This window comes from Stegodyphus dumicola, chromosome 10, assembly GCF_044657685.1.
Source record: "Stegodyphus dumicola isolate Sdum_Otavi_A_Nest chromosome 10, ASM4465768v1".
NCBI lineage: Eukaryota > Metazoa > Arthropoda > Arachnida > Araneae > Eresidae > Stegodyphus > Stegodyphus dumicola.
In genome coordinates, this window is record NC_140777.1 from 172,178,423 (window position 1) to 172,195,082 (window position 16,660).

Sequence of the window (16,660 nt, forward strand, 5' to 3'; positions counted from 1 at the left end):
AAAAGAACATATATGAAATTACCTGATCGCAAAAAAGTATATACCCTTTCCAAAGATGAACATTTCCACGTATAAAATAAATAAAATATCCAAAAACTTTTACCTCTAAATTATCTAGTATTATATTATAAACGTCACCAACGAATTCATACCTCAAACATTACAAATGGTTACAAATACTTAGTGTCAAATATTTAAATTATTTCCATGCATGTTTACTTCCACTGAAACGTATACCAAATTCCTACAAACATAAAATTCACAAAATAACTATCATTTAATTAAAATATAATTAAATTCAAAAACACTACTTAAAATATAAATAAGCACATACATAAATTAATAAAAATTAGCTTACAATCCTAATTACTTTAAACTAAATCATTGCTAATAACAATTTTCCAATAATACCATATTACTTTATTTGCTCCTTACGTTTAGAACAATGCGTAAAAATATTATCCTCAAATAATTAAAAATACTAACTTACCTAATCTTCTTCAGAATCTTGATTACGTGGCCGATAAACTTTTCTTATTTCCTCCGCTAAATAAAAAGCAAGTGTATGTGTGCCTGTTTCAGGATCTTTAAAATCATATAGTTCACAGCAAGGTACCAGGTAAAATAAATAACTTAATAAAACATCTTTACTTCTATCTCGCACAAGCTTAAAAAAACACTTATTACTACCCCTTTCAATCCCACTAAATACCCATTTCGAATTCACTTTATTTAGGGCCATGGGATCCAAAAATTAACCAAAATTGTTTCACACAACACAGAATAAAGCTAAATACAAAATTTCCAGATTTCCCCCCTTTTCTGATTAAAGAACTGTAATTTGTCCATTAATGTCACATGACATACCTCATGATCTCTCATTTCCCTCACACAAAATAATGCGTAATCAGAACTGAGTACTTCTGACATTATTACCAAAGTCCTAGGTAGTAATCTTTATCGCCTCCAAAATGTTGCCAAACTACCAGTTACCATATTCCAAAGATCAGCCTTACGTTCTGACTAGAAAATGTGAGGGGAATTTGAGAAGTTTAAAACAGGTAATCAAACTTAAAGTAAATTTGTTATTCAAAATAAGGAAAACCCTACAAATATTTTGGCTGATTAAAGTCGTACGAAGATGGGAATACTCGACATGGCTTCGCACAAATTTTTGGAATCGGCAATAATATATTTAACGTTTGGCAATATTATTTTTATTTCATCGCAAAACTTAGAAATTTTTGTTAACAAACTCTAGGATTTGAAAGCTAGCAGAGGCAGCACTTCTCAAAACAAAGCAGGTTTTCATCTCCAGCTTGCCACACTGTTAACACTCGGAAAAATGAGGGTGAAAATTATCGTTTTTCTAAGTTTTTAATCAATATCTCTGATTTTAGCTACTTTTTTTTGGAAAAATGTGGATGTCAACCTTTTCCAGGACCCAGAAAAGAATTGTAGAAAGTTTGGTGACGATAGCTATAGTAGTGACCGAGTTAATAACGAACAAACAGCACACAGACTTCTTTATATATATATATTTTTAATGTACTTAGATATTGTTTTAGTACAATTGTTTTTCTGTTGTCTTATTGGATAAGAATGTTAAATATAACTTTTCTTCTCATCTGAATTTCTGAAAATTACCTGCAGTAATAAACTAATATTAAAAGATTCTTTTGCTTGTTTTTCTCATTATCAACTCAGAAAACCTCATTTACACTAACAAAATTTTGTATATTTTTCACAGGATGAAATTACAGAGCTCGATTAATTTCTTAACATGTTCAGATTTCCTTTTATGGATTCAAAAAGTTCCGCCCTTTTATATTGCAGTTTTCTGTGTCGTGTCCTCAGAAAATTATTTGCAAACATTAATAAAGAAATATTTGTTTGCTTTTTGTAATTTATTTCCTTAACGTGAAACTTCTTTAAAAGTTAATTGTTTCTAATTCTATTAATAGAAATGTTAACTGAAAGTTTTGCTCAATGTAATGTTGTCTAGTTTGAGTATTTTCCTCTGCTTACATATACTATTAAAATATGTGCGCTTCTGTCTGTTTGTTTATGGCATCAACTCCTCCGGAAACGCGAGGAGTTGAATTTCGAGGTACTCCCGGACTCCAAAACTTCATGGGAAGCCATTTCAACCATTCTCATCTTCGTACGAATTTAATTAACCAAGATATTAATTAAAAACTTGAAAGTGCTAATTTTCGCCATCATTTTTTCCGAATGGCAACAGTCTCACACGCTGGAAGTCAAACTTCCAAGGTTTCTAAAATATCTTAAGAAGTATTTAACTGATCTTGTAAAAATCTGATAATACATTTATTATGCAAAATAAGGAAAACCCTACAGATTTATAAAACTAAAGTTTTATTCTCATTAGAATAAATAATTATTCTTTATTGTTGGTGGAAAGCTGTTTTGCTTTTAACTTTGAGGTGTATGTTAATGTGTAAACAAATTTTTTCACATGAAGATGCTCTTTTGTACAAAGCAACCAAATGTGTATATGATGTTGTTACAGATTTGGCATTTAAATAGCTAATGTTGGTTGAATTGTAAATTAAATGGTTTTATTTCCCGCGCAGTGCAGTGCGTGACGAATATTAAAAGAAAGCTAAGCTTGAAAATACAAGAGCGCGTGCATGTAACATTTATTAAATATCTCTTTTTGATTTCGAGAAAGTTCCAGAAAGTTCTCGCGCGCGATTTAAAAATCTTATAAAAAGGAGGAAAACCTCTCAATTCAGTCATTCAGTTATTTTAGTTAGCTTGTTGTTGTTTTAAGTGTTTGTTTAGAAAACTGCACTTGTTGATTGTAGTGAATTCGCGGATTAGCTTTCTTTAGCTGTTTTGAATTAAGTTCTATTGAACGTTTGAGTAGTTAAAAGATAACTACTGTGAGATATTGTAATACTGCATGATAATTTGAGGAAATTTAAGCATATTTGTTGTGATAATAATAAATTTTGTTCATTTTTCATCGGACCTGTGCATTCATTTCGTGACGAACCCGTACACACGCAACAATATTAACAAAACTTAGTTAACTTAAGAGGACCCTATTAATTTATTAACGGTTCAGCTTAATGATAAATAGTGATAACTGATATAAAAATTTTTCAATATATTTTTTGCTTTTGTTTTATTCTTCAAAATTTAGTAATTTGTAGAAGCAAATTACTATTTTCTGTATTTTTTTATATTTGTATTAAAATATTGAGTAATCTTCAAAGAAAGTTATTTGATGTTTTGGAAATATGTTAATACCAAATTAAATTAATGTGTTTTAATAGTTGTTGTACATAAAAATATGTTAGACTTAGGTTGACATACTAAGTATCTCTGCAACATAACTTTGAAACAACAGTAAATATTGCCAACATTTGGTCTAGATTATGTAACTGATATATTTGATTTAAAATTTTAGTTCAAATGATGTTTCCTTTTAATTACATTTTTAGGTAGCTCATCTAAACAGTCTGGTACACAATGTAGCTGTAACAAAACTTCAAATCCTTTGAATTCGGAGAACTTTGCGACTCCTAACAAAGTAAGATCATTTATCAAATTGTCATAGTTTAAGTCAAAACCAGTTATTTCAAAGATCTTTTTTTTTTTTTTTTTTCCTGTTTGATGGCTATTGAAGAATTTTAAAAAGTATAACAAAATAAAATATTGATTGTTATATTAAGAAATGCAATTTAAGTCACGTTTTAATGGAAAATTTGTGTCAAAACTTCTACGCATGCTTTTGAAGTGCCTTTCAATGTTTCCTTTTCTTGGAAGTGTCACACGTGCATAACATATGTAGCACAAAAACTGTTCTTCCCATTCTGTATTAAAATTGTATGTTTTTCTTTTCTTAACACTTGTTTTCGACATCGTACCCCTCTTTTAAAATATTACTATTTTTATTACAAAAACATAAGTAACACAAAATTATCAAGTTGAATGTTTGAAGAACTTTAGTGACTGCTAGGCTGTGGATGCATTCAGTGCAGCGAACATTCATGAACCAGTGAATCTGTAACCGATGTATGTACTTAAGCATCATCGTGTGGTTCCAATGAAGGTACATGTGTCGTCAACACATTCATCAAATCATTTGCTTAAAGAAACTCAATCGCATCGATTGTAAAAAGCTGATTCTCCAGTCTTGCTGGTGTCAGTATTCCGTAAATATGTTTCTTTTGATAGGCTTGTCTTATGTCTTAGTAAAGGTGGTCACCTCGAAATATCTTGGTGGTCCACCGGTTGAACGTGATCTACTTAATGCCCACCCCTGGTTTTACAGAACAAAACCAATTGAATGCTACTGTATCCATTTCATATGCTTCAGTTTTCCTAAATTTTACAATCTTAGAATGTTAATTTGAATTAGTAATCTATAATATTTTTATTTCTTCTTTATCAGATGACTTCTGGTTTTTTACTTATTCCAAATTCCCTACCTAAAAATAAGGTTTTTCAAACTAAGCTTTTCAATTTATAATATATGAATTACCTCAATTTTTTTGCTTTAATGTTAATCATTTCCTCTTTAATGCCATGCTTTTTAACCATATATACAAGTAACGTGCAAGTACAAAACTAAACTTTTTTTGCTTCTCAGTCATAGCAAGAAGTAAGAATGATAGAAGTTTTCGCTTTATTCACATTGTGAGATCATTGTGCCTTGGCAGGTGGTCCAGTCATCTCGCTACCATTTCTTTTCCATTGATTCCTGTCTTGGATTGCCTTACAACTTGCTAACACTGTTTTCTTTCTTCTACTGAGAACTATAGCAAGAATAACTGGATTTTGAATTCTGTGAATGATAAATATCCTTTTGATTGCACCACAACTTACTTTTCCCCAATGTAATGTTCTCTTTTTCCCTACTGAAAAGCAGTTTTCAAAAGATGGGGATTAACTTTTCATTTCATCATTTTCTTGTCACAAAACTATCTTTCACTGAGTACAAACTTGTCTAAAAACGTCAAAAGATAACTAACAGAGAATTTCTTTTTTTATTTATTTCTCTACTTCTGTGTTATTTTTGAAACTTTTTTCCAGTGTCCCTTAAATAGAACATCTATTAATAATAGGTAAATATGTAAAGATCTGTAATGAAAGAGACCGGGCCAACAGAATTGTCCCTTAAATAAAGGTGTTCCTTATAGGAGGTACTACTGTGTTTTTAATAAATGAATGCTGTGCAGAGAATAAATTCTGGCCTCCAGCAGAGCGGTGTCAGACATCAGAATACCTGGACTTGAAGCCCTACACTTTGCAGAATATTTAACTTTTCGAATTTTAAGGCAAATAACCTGTCAGAGATCCGATTATCAGTTTTTAAATAAATTTAGTAGGTTTAAAAAGATCAGTAATTTTAAAAAATAAGTGGAACTATTTAAGCAGGGTATTATCTGAAGTTAAATGCCTTAGGCTGTTGAGTTGGTGGATAGATGACAGAAGTAAATTATAGCAAATCAACAGTAATAATATTATGCAGAGAATGCAATACAGAAAATACATAAAAGTATAAAAAAAAGTCCAAACCACAGTGCATACAATACATTTACATATTCCAAATAGAAGTGCCATAGAACTTGAGGTTTTTCTTTATTTTAGTCTTTCTGGTAAAGGGGATGGCTTGCATCTTATCAATGTTAACTTCTTCCATCTAGATAGCAAAGTCCTTAATGCATGTATGTAGTTTTATAATTGTTGGATGACTGGATCTACAAATGCACTTTGTGCAGGATCGCAGTGTCTGCAAAGAATATGCTTTGCATGTTTATTTTTTTTTAATTTATATTTATGAAAAGTTTCGTGATAATTTTTCTTGTGTGTAATGCATTTTTAAATTGCACTTATTTGTAATATTAGTTAACTGTGCAATTCTTGTAAAGACTACCCTTAATTTTTTTATTTAAACATTTTATAAACTTTTTATTTTATTGATTTCAGAATAATCGAAATAAGTTTACCAAATTTCAAGTCAACCAGAAGATTCAAACACAGTCTGTTATTGCTTCATTAAAATATGGACAGAGTAATGTTAGCTCTTCACGCAGACTATTTAATGCATCTGAAACGCCTCATCGTGTAAATATATGCAAAACACCCAAGAGACAAATGGGTTTACATGTAACAGCCCTAAATTTTGGTCCAGAAGGTAAGTGATATCTCATTTGTTATGAATGTATAGCTGAAGAAAAAATTACAGAATGTAACTGTATATAAATCTGCTGTTCAAATTCTTGACTTCTATCATATTCATACCAAATTCAAATGAAGGTACATGAATACCAAATTCAAATGAAGGTAAGAATAATGAGAAATAAAGTATCACACATACAGGAGTTTTGCATGAATGCACAGATTGTGTGAGTATTGTTTAACTTGTTCCAAATTATCTGATAGTTAGCATTGGAAGAAAAAATATTATGTCATATGCCAACTATGTGTATACCAGGGTTCGTACTATCCTTAAGAGTCCTTAAAAGTCCTTGAGTTTTTTGAAATTGATTTTTGCTCCTTAATTTCAGCCAAAATTGGCAGAAGGTCCTTAATTTTAATCGTGAAATTTCTGTATATTTTTACGACTGCTATTTTGAGTGTGAATTAGCGTTTTGGAGGTATATTTTTAGCGATTCATTGATAAACATGGTTATCTTTTGAATGGGTTATAATTTGTTCCTATTTCTAATATAAATGTAGGATACTCTAGTTTCTGAGCAAGAAGGGAAACAAGCATTTCGAAAGTATTTCACTTTTCCTAATGAAGAGATCTTAAACAACTTTTCGCCTTTGGAGATGTGAATTCTTTTATTGAATGGCTCTAAATTTGGCGACTTATGAACATTTTGCCAATTTTTAAGATCAGTTTCTGTAGTAAATTTTGAATTCCAAGATCTGGGAATTTTTCTACATTCTTTTTTAAACATTGATATATTTTATTAAAATAATGGTGATATAGTATAAAGTCCGAAATCCGGAATGATCTAAAATACGGACCTCAATCCACCACCTACGTTTTTCTGGTAGGCTTTATGCATGTGCACATAGGCTTTATGCATGTGCATTTGTGCACATGCATAAAGCCTAAACAATTGCCTAAACAAAACATGTGCCTAAACAATTTTTTTATGTTAGTAATTGCATAATAAAGAAGTATGATAAACTTTTATGTTGACATTACGCTTGGCGATGATTTAAGTTAAATGCACTAAAAAATATTGATGTGGAAAAATTTACCAAAAATTTCTTTCCATATGCTAAAAATAGATTTTGTTGATGATACTCATAGACCCAAAGATTACATTTAGGGCTATTTGAATTAAGATTAACTAATTTGTTATTCCCATAAACCTCGGCCAGGGCTCGGTATGGCCGCAGAATTTAGGACTCACAGAGACTGCATCAGATGGTGAGATATCTAGCACCGGCACTCAATAAGGCTTAAGTATATGTGGGAATTTATTTATTCAGAGCTCTGATAAGCCTTAAGCATGTGCAAGAAATAGACATAAGTATAATAAATAACTAAACTAATACAATTCAAGCTTAGTTGTCCCAGTGTGCGATAATTTAACGGAACAACTTGTCGTTAGTTGCCAAGCTCATGATGTGTAGCCAAATATGTGTAGTGAAGGAAATTTTGATAATGATACCCGCTAATTTTAAAAGTTTTCCGATATCGCAAAAACAAAGGTGAAAATTTCCAATTAACGGATTTTGAAAAGAAATGTGGAGAAACGGTAATAAATAAAATGATATAAAGAAAGTTTTTCATTTTGATGACAATGCTTCTCAGTCATCAATCGATCAATTAATGAATGCGAAATCTGTAGTATGGCTCTAGATCCAGAAAATACTGCTATTGATAGTGAAGAAAGTGCTAAAGAAGTTACTGAAAACGAGAAAATTTCGATTGACAAAATAGTCCGAATTCTCGAAACAGCAGCTACAAGACTTCAACAATGTAACTAAACAAGAGATTATGTCTGTCTGCAGAATTAAAGAGAAAGTATTAGCACAAAAAATGAAGCAACTTAAACAACTCTAATAAGGTAAACAAATAAATACAGTCAAAAGTCGTTGATTCGGACACCCATAATTTGAACCTCAAAGCTACAAACTTTCTGCGCATGCGTCGCGTTGATGCATTCGCGTAAGACCTTTACGGCTGCGAATATGCGTGTGCGCAAAATACGTTTTTGAATGCACGTTTAATGTATAACGGATGGTACAAGCTAAGCTAAAGTTATCTAATTCAGTTAATGTTGCAGATTGCGTTGTTCCTTAATCTTCGAATTGGATCCGGCTTATTATTTTTTGCAGACTGTTACAGCAATTTTATAAAAGTAAGCTTGAACTTTCGATTATGTCAAATAGAATTTCTGATATATATTTACTAATATGTAAAGGATCTACAAAGCGAAAGTATGTTTCGAAGTCCATTAAACAAAATGTGGAATTGCTTCAAAAAATGGATAAAGGCATATCCTTTGTTTATCTAACCATTTCAAAATCTGTTTATCAATTTCGCACTGCTATGCAGCGGGGGGGGACGCCGCGGTGCGCAATGGATTGGAAGTTGATCTGTCAGCACTATCCTTATCTTCAAGGCAGATGTTTTTATTTAATTTGGCTTATAATTCCTTACTAAATGTAGTATTTCATCTCGATGGACTCCATCTTTGATATTATTTAAATCAAATTCCTCATCATTATAATTCGCTTTCGATAGCGAAGAAAGTGACACAGAGGTTATTGAAAACGAAAAAATTTTGTTTGACAAATTAGTTGGTATTCTCGACACAGCAATTATAGGACTTGAACAGCAGAACTTTGTAACTGAACAGGAAATTATGTCTGTTTATAGAATTAAAGAGAAAGTATTATCACATAAAAAACGAAGCAACTTAAACAACTTACATTGAAAGAAATGTTTAATAAAGTAAACAAATAAATATTAGGCTTTTTTTTTTTTGTAAATTTTGCTACTCTTTAGATCATAATTGTTCTTTATTTCATAAATTACAGTTTCATAGTTTTAATTTTATAATTTCTGCATGCCATCTTACCAGATTTAAACTGATGATCTATAATCCGGAATCGCCAAAGTCCCGACGAGTCCGGATTAACGACGTTTGATTGTATTTGAATGTTTTAATTCTGATACTAGAATCTTTTTCTTAACATGTTTATCTTCCCTTTATTTTCTCTACTTTACACTAGACACAAGCATGGAAAATATTAAAAATGCTTCTAATTTTGGACACATGGACAGGCATTATAGAAAGGAATTTTTTGATTAATAAAGAAATCGGGGCTCTGCTCTTATATGCGCCCTAATTTTACCAAATGTGGCAATACGTGTTCTGCGCTGGTTTTTGGCACGATTGCGTGTTGTATCGCAACCCTGTTGATGTTGAAAAATCTTTTGCTGGAGTGGTTTAATTGCTTGTTTCTTCGTGTTGTGCGTGTTTTGAAATGGTTGCAGTGTTAGACGTGGTGGGAAGATTTCAGTTGCGTAGTTTAGATTGTTTGGAAAGTAAATTTAGTATTAAAAGGTGCGATTTTGGAGTTGTTAACGAGTCTTTAGTTCACGGGTGTGTTTATGACAATTGAAGTGTATTTTTGGAATTTCTGTGGGAATTTTAAAACCGAAGTCCGAAATGCGGAGCTGCTATGAGAACTCGGACGAAGAAGGGCGTTTCTGATAGTTTTTGTGTGGATTTGCAGTCAAATGGTTGCTGGTAAAGTATGTGGCTGTCTGCGGAGTTTAAGGTTTGGATTGTGGTTTTGGTGTAGTAAGTTAACTTTGGAGAAAGTTTCCATCGTTACTTTCGAAATTTTAAATCTCAGAAAGACGTGATATAGCAAAATAGTGGCACTTTGTTCAGAGACGTTGTGTGACTGGCGAAATTTTAATCAGGAATGTATTATGGTAAGTGCATTTTATTTTGTAGAATGTTATGTTCATTTTTTTACTATGAATTTTTGTTATTATTATTGTTTTTGAATTGTTTGTAATTTAGTTTAATTTATTTGGTTGATTTGTGCGCAATGCTTAGATTGTGAAATTTGTAGCTGTTTTCTTAAGTTTAAACAGAATGCTGTGTACATGGTATTCTTTGAAATTTTTTGTTGTTATGTTAATTTATTGAAGCTATTAGCAGTGGTGATCTAGGCAAAGCATATTTTGCTTCTCTTAAATAAAGCTAAGACTAATCGAACTAAAATTCATGCTTTATTTTGTAAATTAAAATAAAATAAGTTAACGCTGTAGCCTTTACGTTTAAAACCATTTGAGGGAAAGAAAATTAGCATAATGCTAATTCAGAACATACACACATTCGCCGATACCGGCGTACATGTATACATACTCGGCCTACCCACCGATCTTGACGTCATCGGCCAATCAGCGGCAACCATGTTAGCTTACCGCCGATTGACCTTTGATCAAAATTTTTATAAGGAAAGTCAAGAAACGGCCCTCTTTTCCTCATGCAAAGACAAAAACAAAACTTACACAGAATTACAGAAACACATAGTTCAATTCTATTATATGAAAACACTTATTGTCTTTAAACACGAAAACATCTAAACAAAACTTCCTTAAATTAACAGTCGCCGCTTTTGTAAATAAGTCTGCAGTATTTAATTTACAGGTGATAAATTCAAGGTCAAGCACTCCATCATTTACTAGTCTTCTAATAAAGTGATATTTTATGTCTATGTGCTTAGTCTGGCGATTTTCTATTGGCAATTTAGAAAAATCGATGGCAGACTTGTTATCGCAAAATAGTTTACATTCTCTTAAATTAAACTTTAAAATTTCATCTTGTAAGACATTTTTCACACACATTAATTCCTTCGCTGCCTCCGATAAGGCGATAAACTTCGCTTCCATGGTTGATAAACTTGCACATTTTTGTTTAACAGTTTTCCAGATTACCGGTGCTTCATCTAAATATGATATAAATCCTCCCATGGACACACAATATTACTTGCATAATCCTATTATCCTTGCATAATCCCTATTACTTGCATAATCAGCATCTGAATAACAATATAAATTTAGACGTTTAATCCTCAATAAGTTTAACTTATATAATTTAGTGCTATTGAGATAACAAGCAATTTTAACAATGCTTCCCAATGCCTAATTCCTGGATTCTCCTGAAATTGTGATAAGATATTCACTGTATATGTAATACCAGGCCTTGTCCTGTTAGCTACAGAAACTAAACATCCCAACAGATTTCTAAAGGGTAATGTACGCATTTCAGCAATTTCTGCACTTCAGATGGACAATCTAATTTCGTAAGAACAGTGCCTTTAGCTATGGGAAGTGAAGTTATTGGTATCTGGAAATGTTTAAATTTTTAAAAAATTTCTTCGATATATTTTTGTCTTATCCTTGCGATGAATAACCCTATTTCGGCTACTCTTTGGAATATGGTAACAGGTAGTTTGGCGACATTTTGGTAAGGCGATAAAGTTTACTAGCTAGGACTTTAGCAGTGTACATGGATAAAGTCAAGAGTGCGCGCAATGCCATTTTTGTGCAATTCTGGGATGTTTTTTAAGTGAAAATAGGTCGACGTGTACATGAATACCGTGTATGTGCAATTCTTAAAAACGCGGCAAGCAGTTTGCGATTCTGCACTTTCTCCCAATTTCACACCTAATCTTCGTCATGATTAAGCACTTTTGTTCCATAAATGTTCTAGCATGAGCGTAAAAATGTTGAGTTTAAAAAAAAAAAAAAAAGCCTTTACTTTGTGAAAACAAAATGGCGTCCAAACAAAAACTAGCAGTTTGTTGTAGCAGGGTTTTCCACCAAATTATCGCCAAGTTACCATAATCCAAAGATTAACCCCTGTTTCTTCATTTGGTGTATATTTAATGCTAAAAAATTCATCCAGTAACTAAATTATCCTTTCTCTTGTTTTGGGTTCGAATTGCTTCGGTAGAACTTCTCATGCTTCTTTACCACTTGAGCATTCTTGTATCAGTGGCCTGATCTCAGTTTTAGTTCCATAATATAATGTAGTGAATCCTCTATTCTCTCTCAATGTGAAGTCTTGCTTTTCACGCCTTGTTGCACTTTTATGCAATTCTTCTTTGTCCTCTATGAAGCTCTAATAATTTCTATCCAGTAACAGCATTTTCATATCGACGTTCCATTGATCCCAGTTGTCATGGTTTAACAGCTCAAAACCTTCACGTAGTAATGACATCTGAAATTAAGTGTGAGCACAACTTGAACAAACACCTAAGACAGGTCAGCCTCTTTTCGTGGATAAGTTGAACTGGGTAACATGCTAGCTGTTGGCGCTGGGCCCATAACCCTATTTCTAGTGGGGATCTAGGCAAAGCAGAGTTTGCTTCCCTTAAATAAAGCTAAGACTAATTTAAATAAAATTCATGCTTTATTCCTTAAACTAAAATAAAATAAGCTAACAGAAGCGAGGTGTGCATAGTTCGTAGATTCCTTCGCTGCCTAGAATGTGCAATTTGCAGATGTTTTTTCGAGTTAAAACATATCACTGTGTACATGGATTCTTGTCATATATTTTTGGTGAGAAACTTTATGTTTTTGCTATCTTAATTTTTTGTTTTTGTTTCGGATTTTTAGCTTAAATTTTGTCTTCAAAACGGGGTTTTTGCATCGCCGAAAACCGCGTTTTTGGAGACATTTTAGGCTTAAAATTCGATATGTAGACAAAAAATTTAGCTAGTAATATGGCGGCGTGGAGTTTCTAGCCAAAAATATTTGGTGTCCTGAAGGCGCATATAAGAATAGTTCTGAAATTGGGAACTGGCAATTTAAAAGATTCATCTAATGTGTCTTAAATGCATCATACACATGTCTGATGCTAGGCATTTTCTTACCTGGTGCAATCACGTGGAATATTAAACCTATTTCTGTAGATCCAAAATTTTGCTGACTAATGCCTTTCTAAATTCTGCTTTCTTTGCCTGCTCTAAATTCTAAAAGGTTTGCCATTTCTACGTTTTATTGCTCGTTGTGTCACTGATTTCTAAAAATTCTGTCACACCAGCTCTGTAACCGGCCCTTACCATACATATTTCATATTCTTTCTGAATGTTCGTTTTACTAAAGAAATAAAATTAGCAGCTTTTTCTATACTTTCTAAATGCATTTAGTTTTTTTAGAATAACAGAAATCTTTAATTAAATCAAAAAATTCTAAAAGGCAAGGGAAGCGTGTTGAAGGAAGAAACCAAGTACATCATACAGAGAAAGAAAATTATTCTTCAAATATATATACAGTTATTATTATGTAAATTACCTAGTTGTTTATAATTTCAGCCTTTACTATAATTTCCCGTTTCTATTTCCTCCCTAGAATGCAAATCACTTAGACAGTTTTTAAGCTGAGGTTTTTGATGTGTGAGGCAGTTATGTGTTTTTAATCTCCGCTTGCTTGCTGCATTAATTCCTGCCAGCTCTGATAATTTCTAATTTTTTATCTGCATTATCGCTGCTGACATTTGAATTTATGTTGAATTATTGTTATGACTATAGAGTTACTGAGCCAGCTTAAATTTAAATTAAATTATATAGTCTTTGACCACTAGTCCACATTTTTTGTTTGAATTTGACTGTTCTTGTTTAATAACATCGCCACAAGTTGCAATTGATTTGGTTAGCATAAGAACATGCCTTTAAGTTTTTTTTTTAATTTCACACATTTTTTTACATTTTTTAATTTTTAACATGCCTTTAAATTCTTTATTTGGGTCAATCTCCATTACAAATTAAACAGTTCCTATGCCTTTTTTAACAATTCGTTTAATTTCTTGTAAGGCTCCTTATCTTCTTCACTATCACTATTTTCATCATTGACTGGTATTATCCATTTCTTCATTTGTCATTTCATAATCCTCATTCTTGACTAATTCTTTAATTTCTCTTTCTTCCATATCAGAAAATTTGAAAATTCTATTGCCTTTGTAATTTGTATGATTTCCTAGGCTTTATTTGCAGTCGGTGCAAATCCTTTAAAATTGTTGACAACTTAGCACTGATGCCAGCAAGCATTCATTGTTGATGAATCCACTCATTCCTATTCAAATTTAATAATTTCTATGCACTGTCTTACCCTGAACTGCATCCAAAATGTTATTAGTGTGTCATGCTTTCCTCCATCTAGTGCTTTATTTGCAGAGATGTAAATATGCTTGACATAATAGGCTTTGAATGTTTTGATGATTTTTTGATCCATTGGTTGAGTAAAGTTTTGTTTGGTGAAGGGAATAAATCCTTTACATTTGGATACAATTCTGTGAGGGCTTCAGCACTACAGAGAACTTTAAAACTCAAGTTTGCTGTTCTAAGCAATGTTTGAGAATGATTTTCAAACCAGTCAGTAAAGAGAACTATTCCAATGCAGCTATGCTCTGCAGTCTACCAAGTATGTGTGAAATTCTCACATTGGACAACTTAAATGGAGACAGTTATGTAAAACTGTATACGCAAAATCATGCTGGACGAGTGCGCATTTAGCAAGGGTTTACTGTATAGTAATAATATAATTCAATTGTTCTTAATTGAAGAATGCTTACAACATTTATTGATAATGTATGTTAACATATTTTATTTTAGTCATTGTGAAGCTTGCTCTTGAGTTAAAGAAAGAAAACGAATTTTTCTCGATCTTAGCATCTGTGGAAATTTCTACGGAAGAAAAATAATTTCTAACTAATGTAACTTAGCTATCTTAAGAACAGAATACGAGATTCTTTCTGATTATCTACCCCTTACACAAAAAAAGCATTCAGAGGTTGTGCACTGTGTTTCCAAAATATATGGCAACCCAGGTGCTTCCCAAATTTGACATTTGTTTTTTTCTTATTAGTGTTGGTTTTCCATTGAATATTCTTTTTTTCTGGTAATAAATTGTAATGGGACTGTGAAATTTGCAGCTTCACTTTAATTTTGGTGTAATTCTAAAAATAGTAACCTTTCTTTTCTAAATATAGTAACCGCTTGTAATAAATCTCTCTAAACTATGTCAGTTCAAAATTAATCTCCATCCTATGACTTTTACATAATGCTAGTTACATACGTGGTTTTGCAAACTGAAATAAACCTTCCAATAATAATCTTAGAGTGCTATTAATTATCCATTCAAATGATATTGAAACTAAAACTAAATAATTTTTAAATGAGATTTTGGCTTGAACATTACACATTTGCTTTCTGCATCTTGGCATAGCAAACATGCTGCTTCGTCTCTCTTCAAAATTATAATTGTTGCCAATGTGGTTTTTGTAGAAAAAATGCATTTTCTGCACGTACTGTGCTAAATATATATCAAATTATAAATATTCTAGCGTTTCTTGTGAGTTCTGGATTTGGAGTGATTGATGACAACATTTGATGAAGATGGAAAACACAATTTATTAGCTAGTATTACTCAGGACAGCTCCAAAAATATGTTTGGGATCATTGAAAAGCTATGACAAACACACTGAAACAATTAGCAACGCAGCCTTCAGGCTATAGCAGTGAAGACAGCTTCAGGGCAAAGCACTAGAGTACAGCTTCTGACTCGGTTCGGTTGTTCTCGGAACACAACGTACTCTCGAGACTCTCCACTCTACAACTCACGATGAACTCGACAATAAACTCTATAGCCTCAGCAATGCACACCAACTCGTGATACACTTGACGATCAACTCAATACTAGACTACTACTCCGCATACGGGCAGGGTCCATATAGCTTTTGGCTTGCCTTCGAGAACATTCTCGGCCAAACCAGTAAGAATTCGTTCCAGAATGTTCTCCATCTGTCTCTGCCAGGGGTCAGCAACCTGCGGCTCGCAAGCTGCGTGCGGCTCTTTTGATGTAAAGTTGCGGCTGTTCAGTTCCATACAGAAAAATTAATAATTTATTATCAAAACCCTTAAAAAATAAGAAAATATATTTTTAAGTACCTAATTTCTCAATAGCTTCTATTTTTCATAATCGTTAATTACGCTTAACATGATTGATGAGATAAATTTGAACCATTGTTACTGTACTGTTAATTTGAACTATTGTTCATTTTGTCAGCATGGCAGCTAGTAAAAAAAGAGAAGAACTGAAGAAGAAAACTGATAATTCAATCAAGATTGGGCGGAGTCGTTTGCATTTATATGCAACACAGATGGCCTTCCGAGTTCCCTCATTTGCCACCAAAATCTCGCACAATTTGGGGAGACACTTCACTACAAAATATACCCAATTTGCTGGTAAATATCCAACCAAGAACACACGAAAAAAGCTCTTGAAGAGCTCCCCCCCCCCCAAAAAAAAGAGCAGTCATATTCCATGCTAAGTACTATCTTCCAATAATGTAAATCTGCCAAGCTCTGCAGTATCATTAGAAATTGCAAAAAGAGTAAAACCTTTTACGTCAAATACGTTTATATACGTTTGTTTTATACGTACATCTGAATAACCGTTTCGTCATATTAAAATCAAAGCAGAAATCATAAAAAAAGTCAAATATTTGCCATTATCTGCAAAAACAGTACAAGATAGAACTGTTAAAATGTTTTAAAATGTAACACATATGCAAGTGGAAGACATTCAGCTGGCTTCTGCCTTATCACTTGCTATAGATGAGGCTTGTAA

General features: G+C 32.4%; 1 protein-coding gene across 1 annotated transcript in view; it reads left to right on the top strand.

The window, feature by feature from the left end:
- Positions 1–16,660, top strand: part of LOC118186331 (uncharacterized) — an 88,185-nt gene that overhangs the window by 8,383 nt on the left and 63,142 nt on the right. Inside the window, exons 4-5 of the mRNA XM_035356414.2 lie at positions 3,474–3,562; positions 5,965–6,172. Of these exons, the coding sequence (XP_035212305.2) occupies positions 3,474–3,562; positions 5,965–6,172 (297 nt within the window). The remainder of the gene's footprint in view (positions 1–3,473; positions 3,563–5,964; positions 6,173–16,660) is intronic.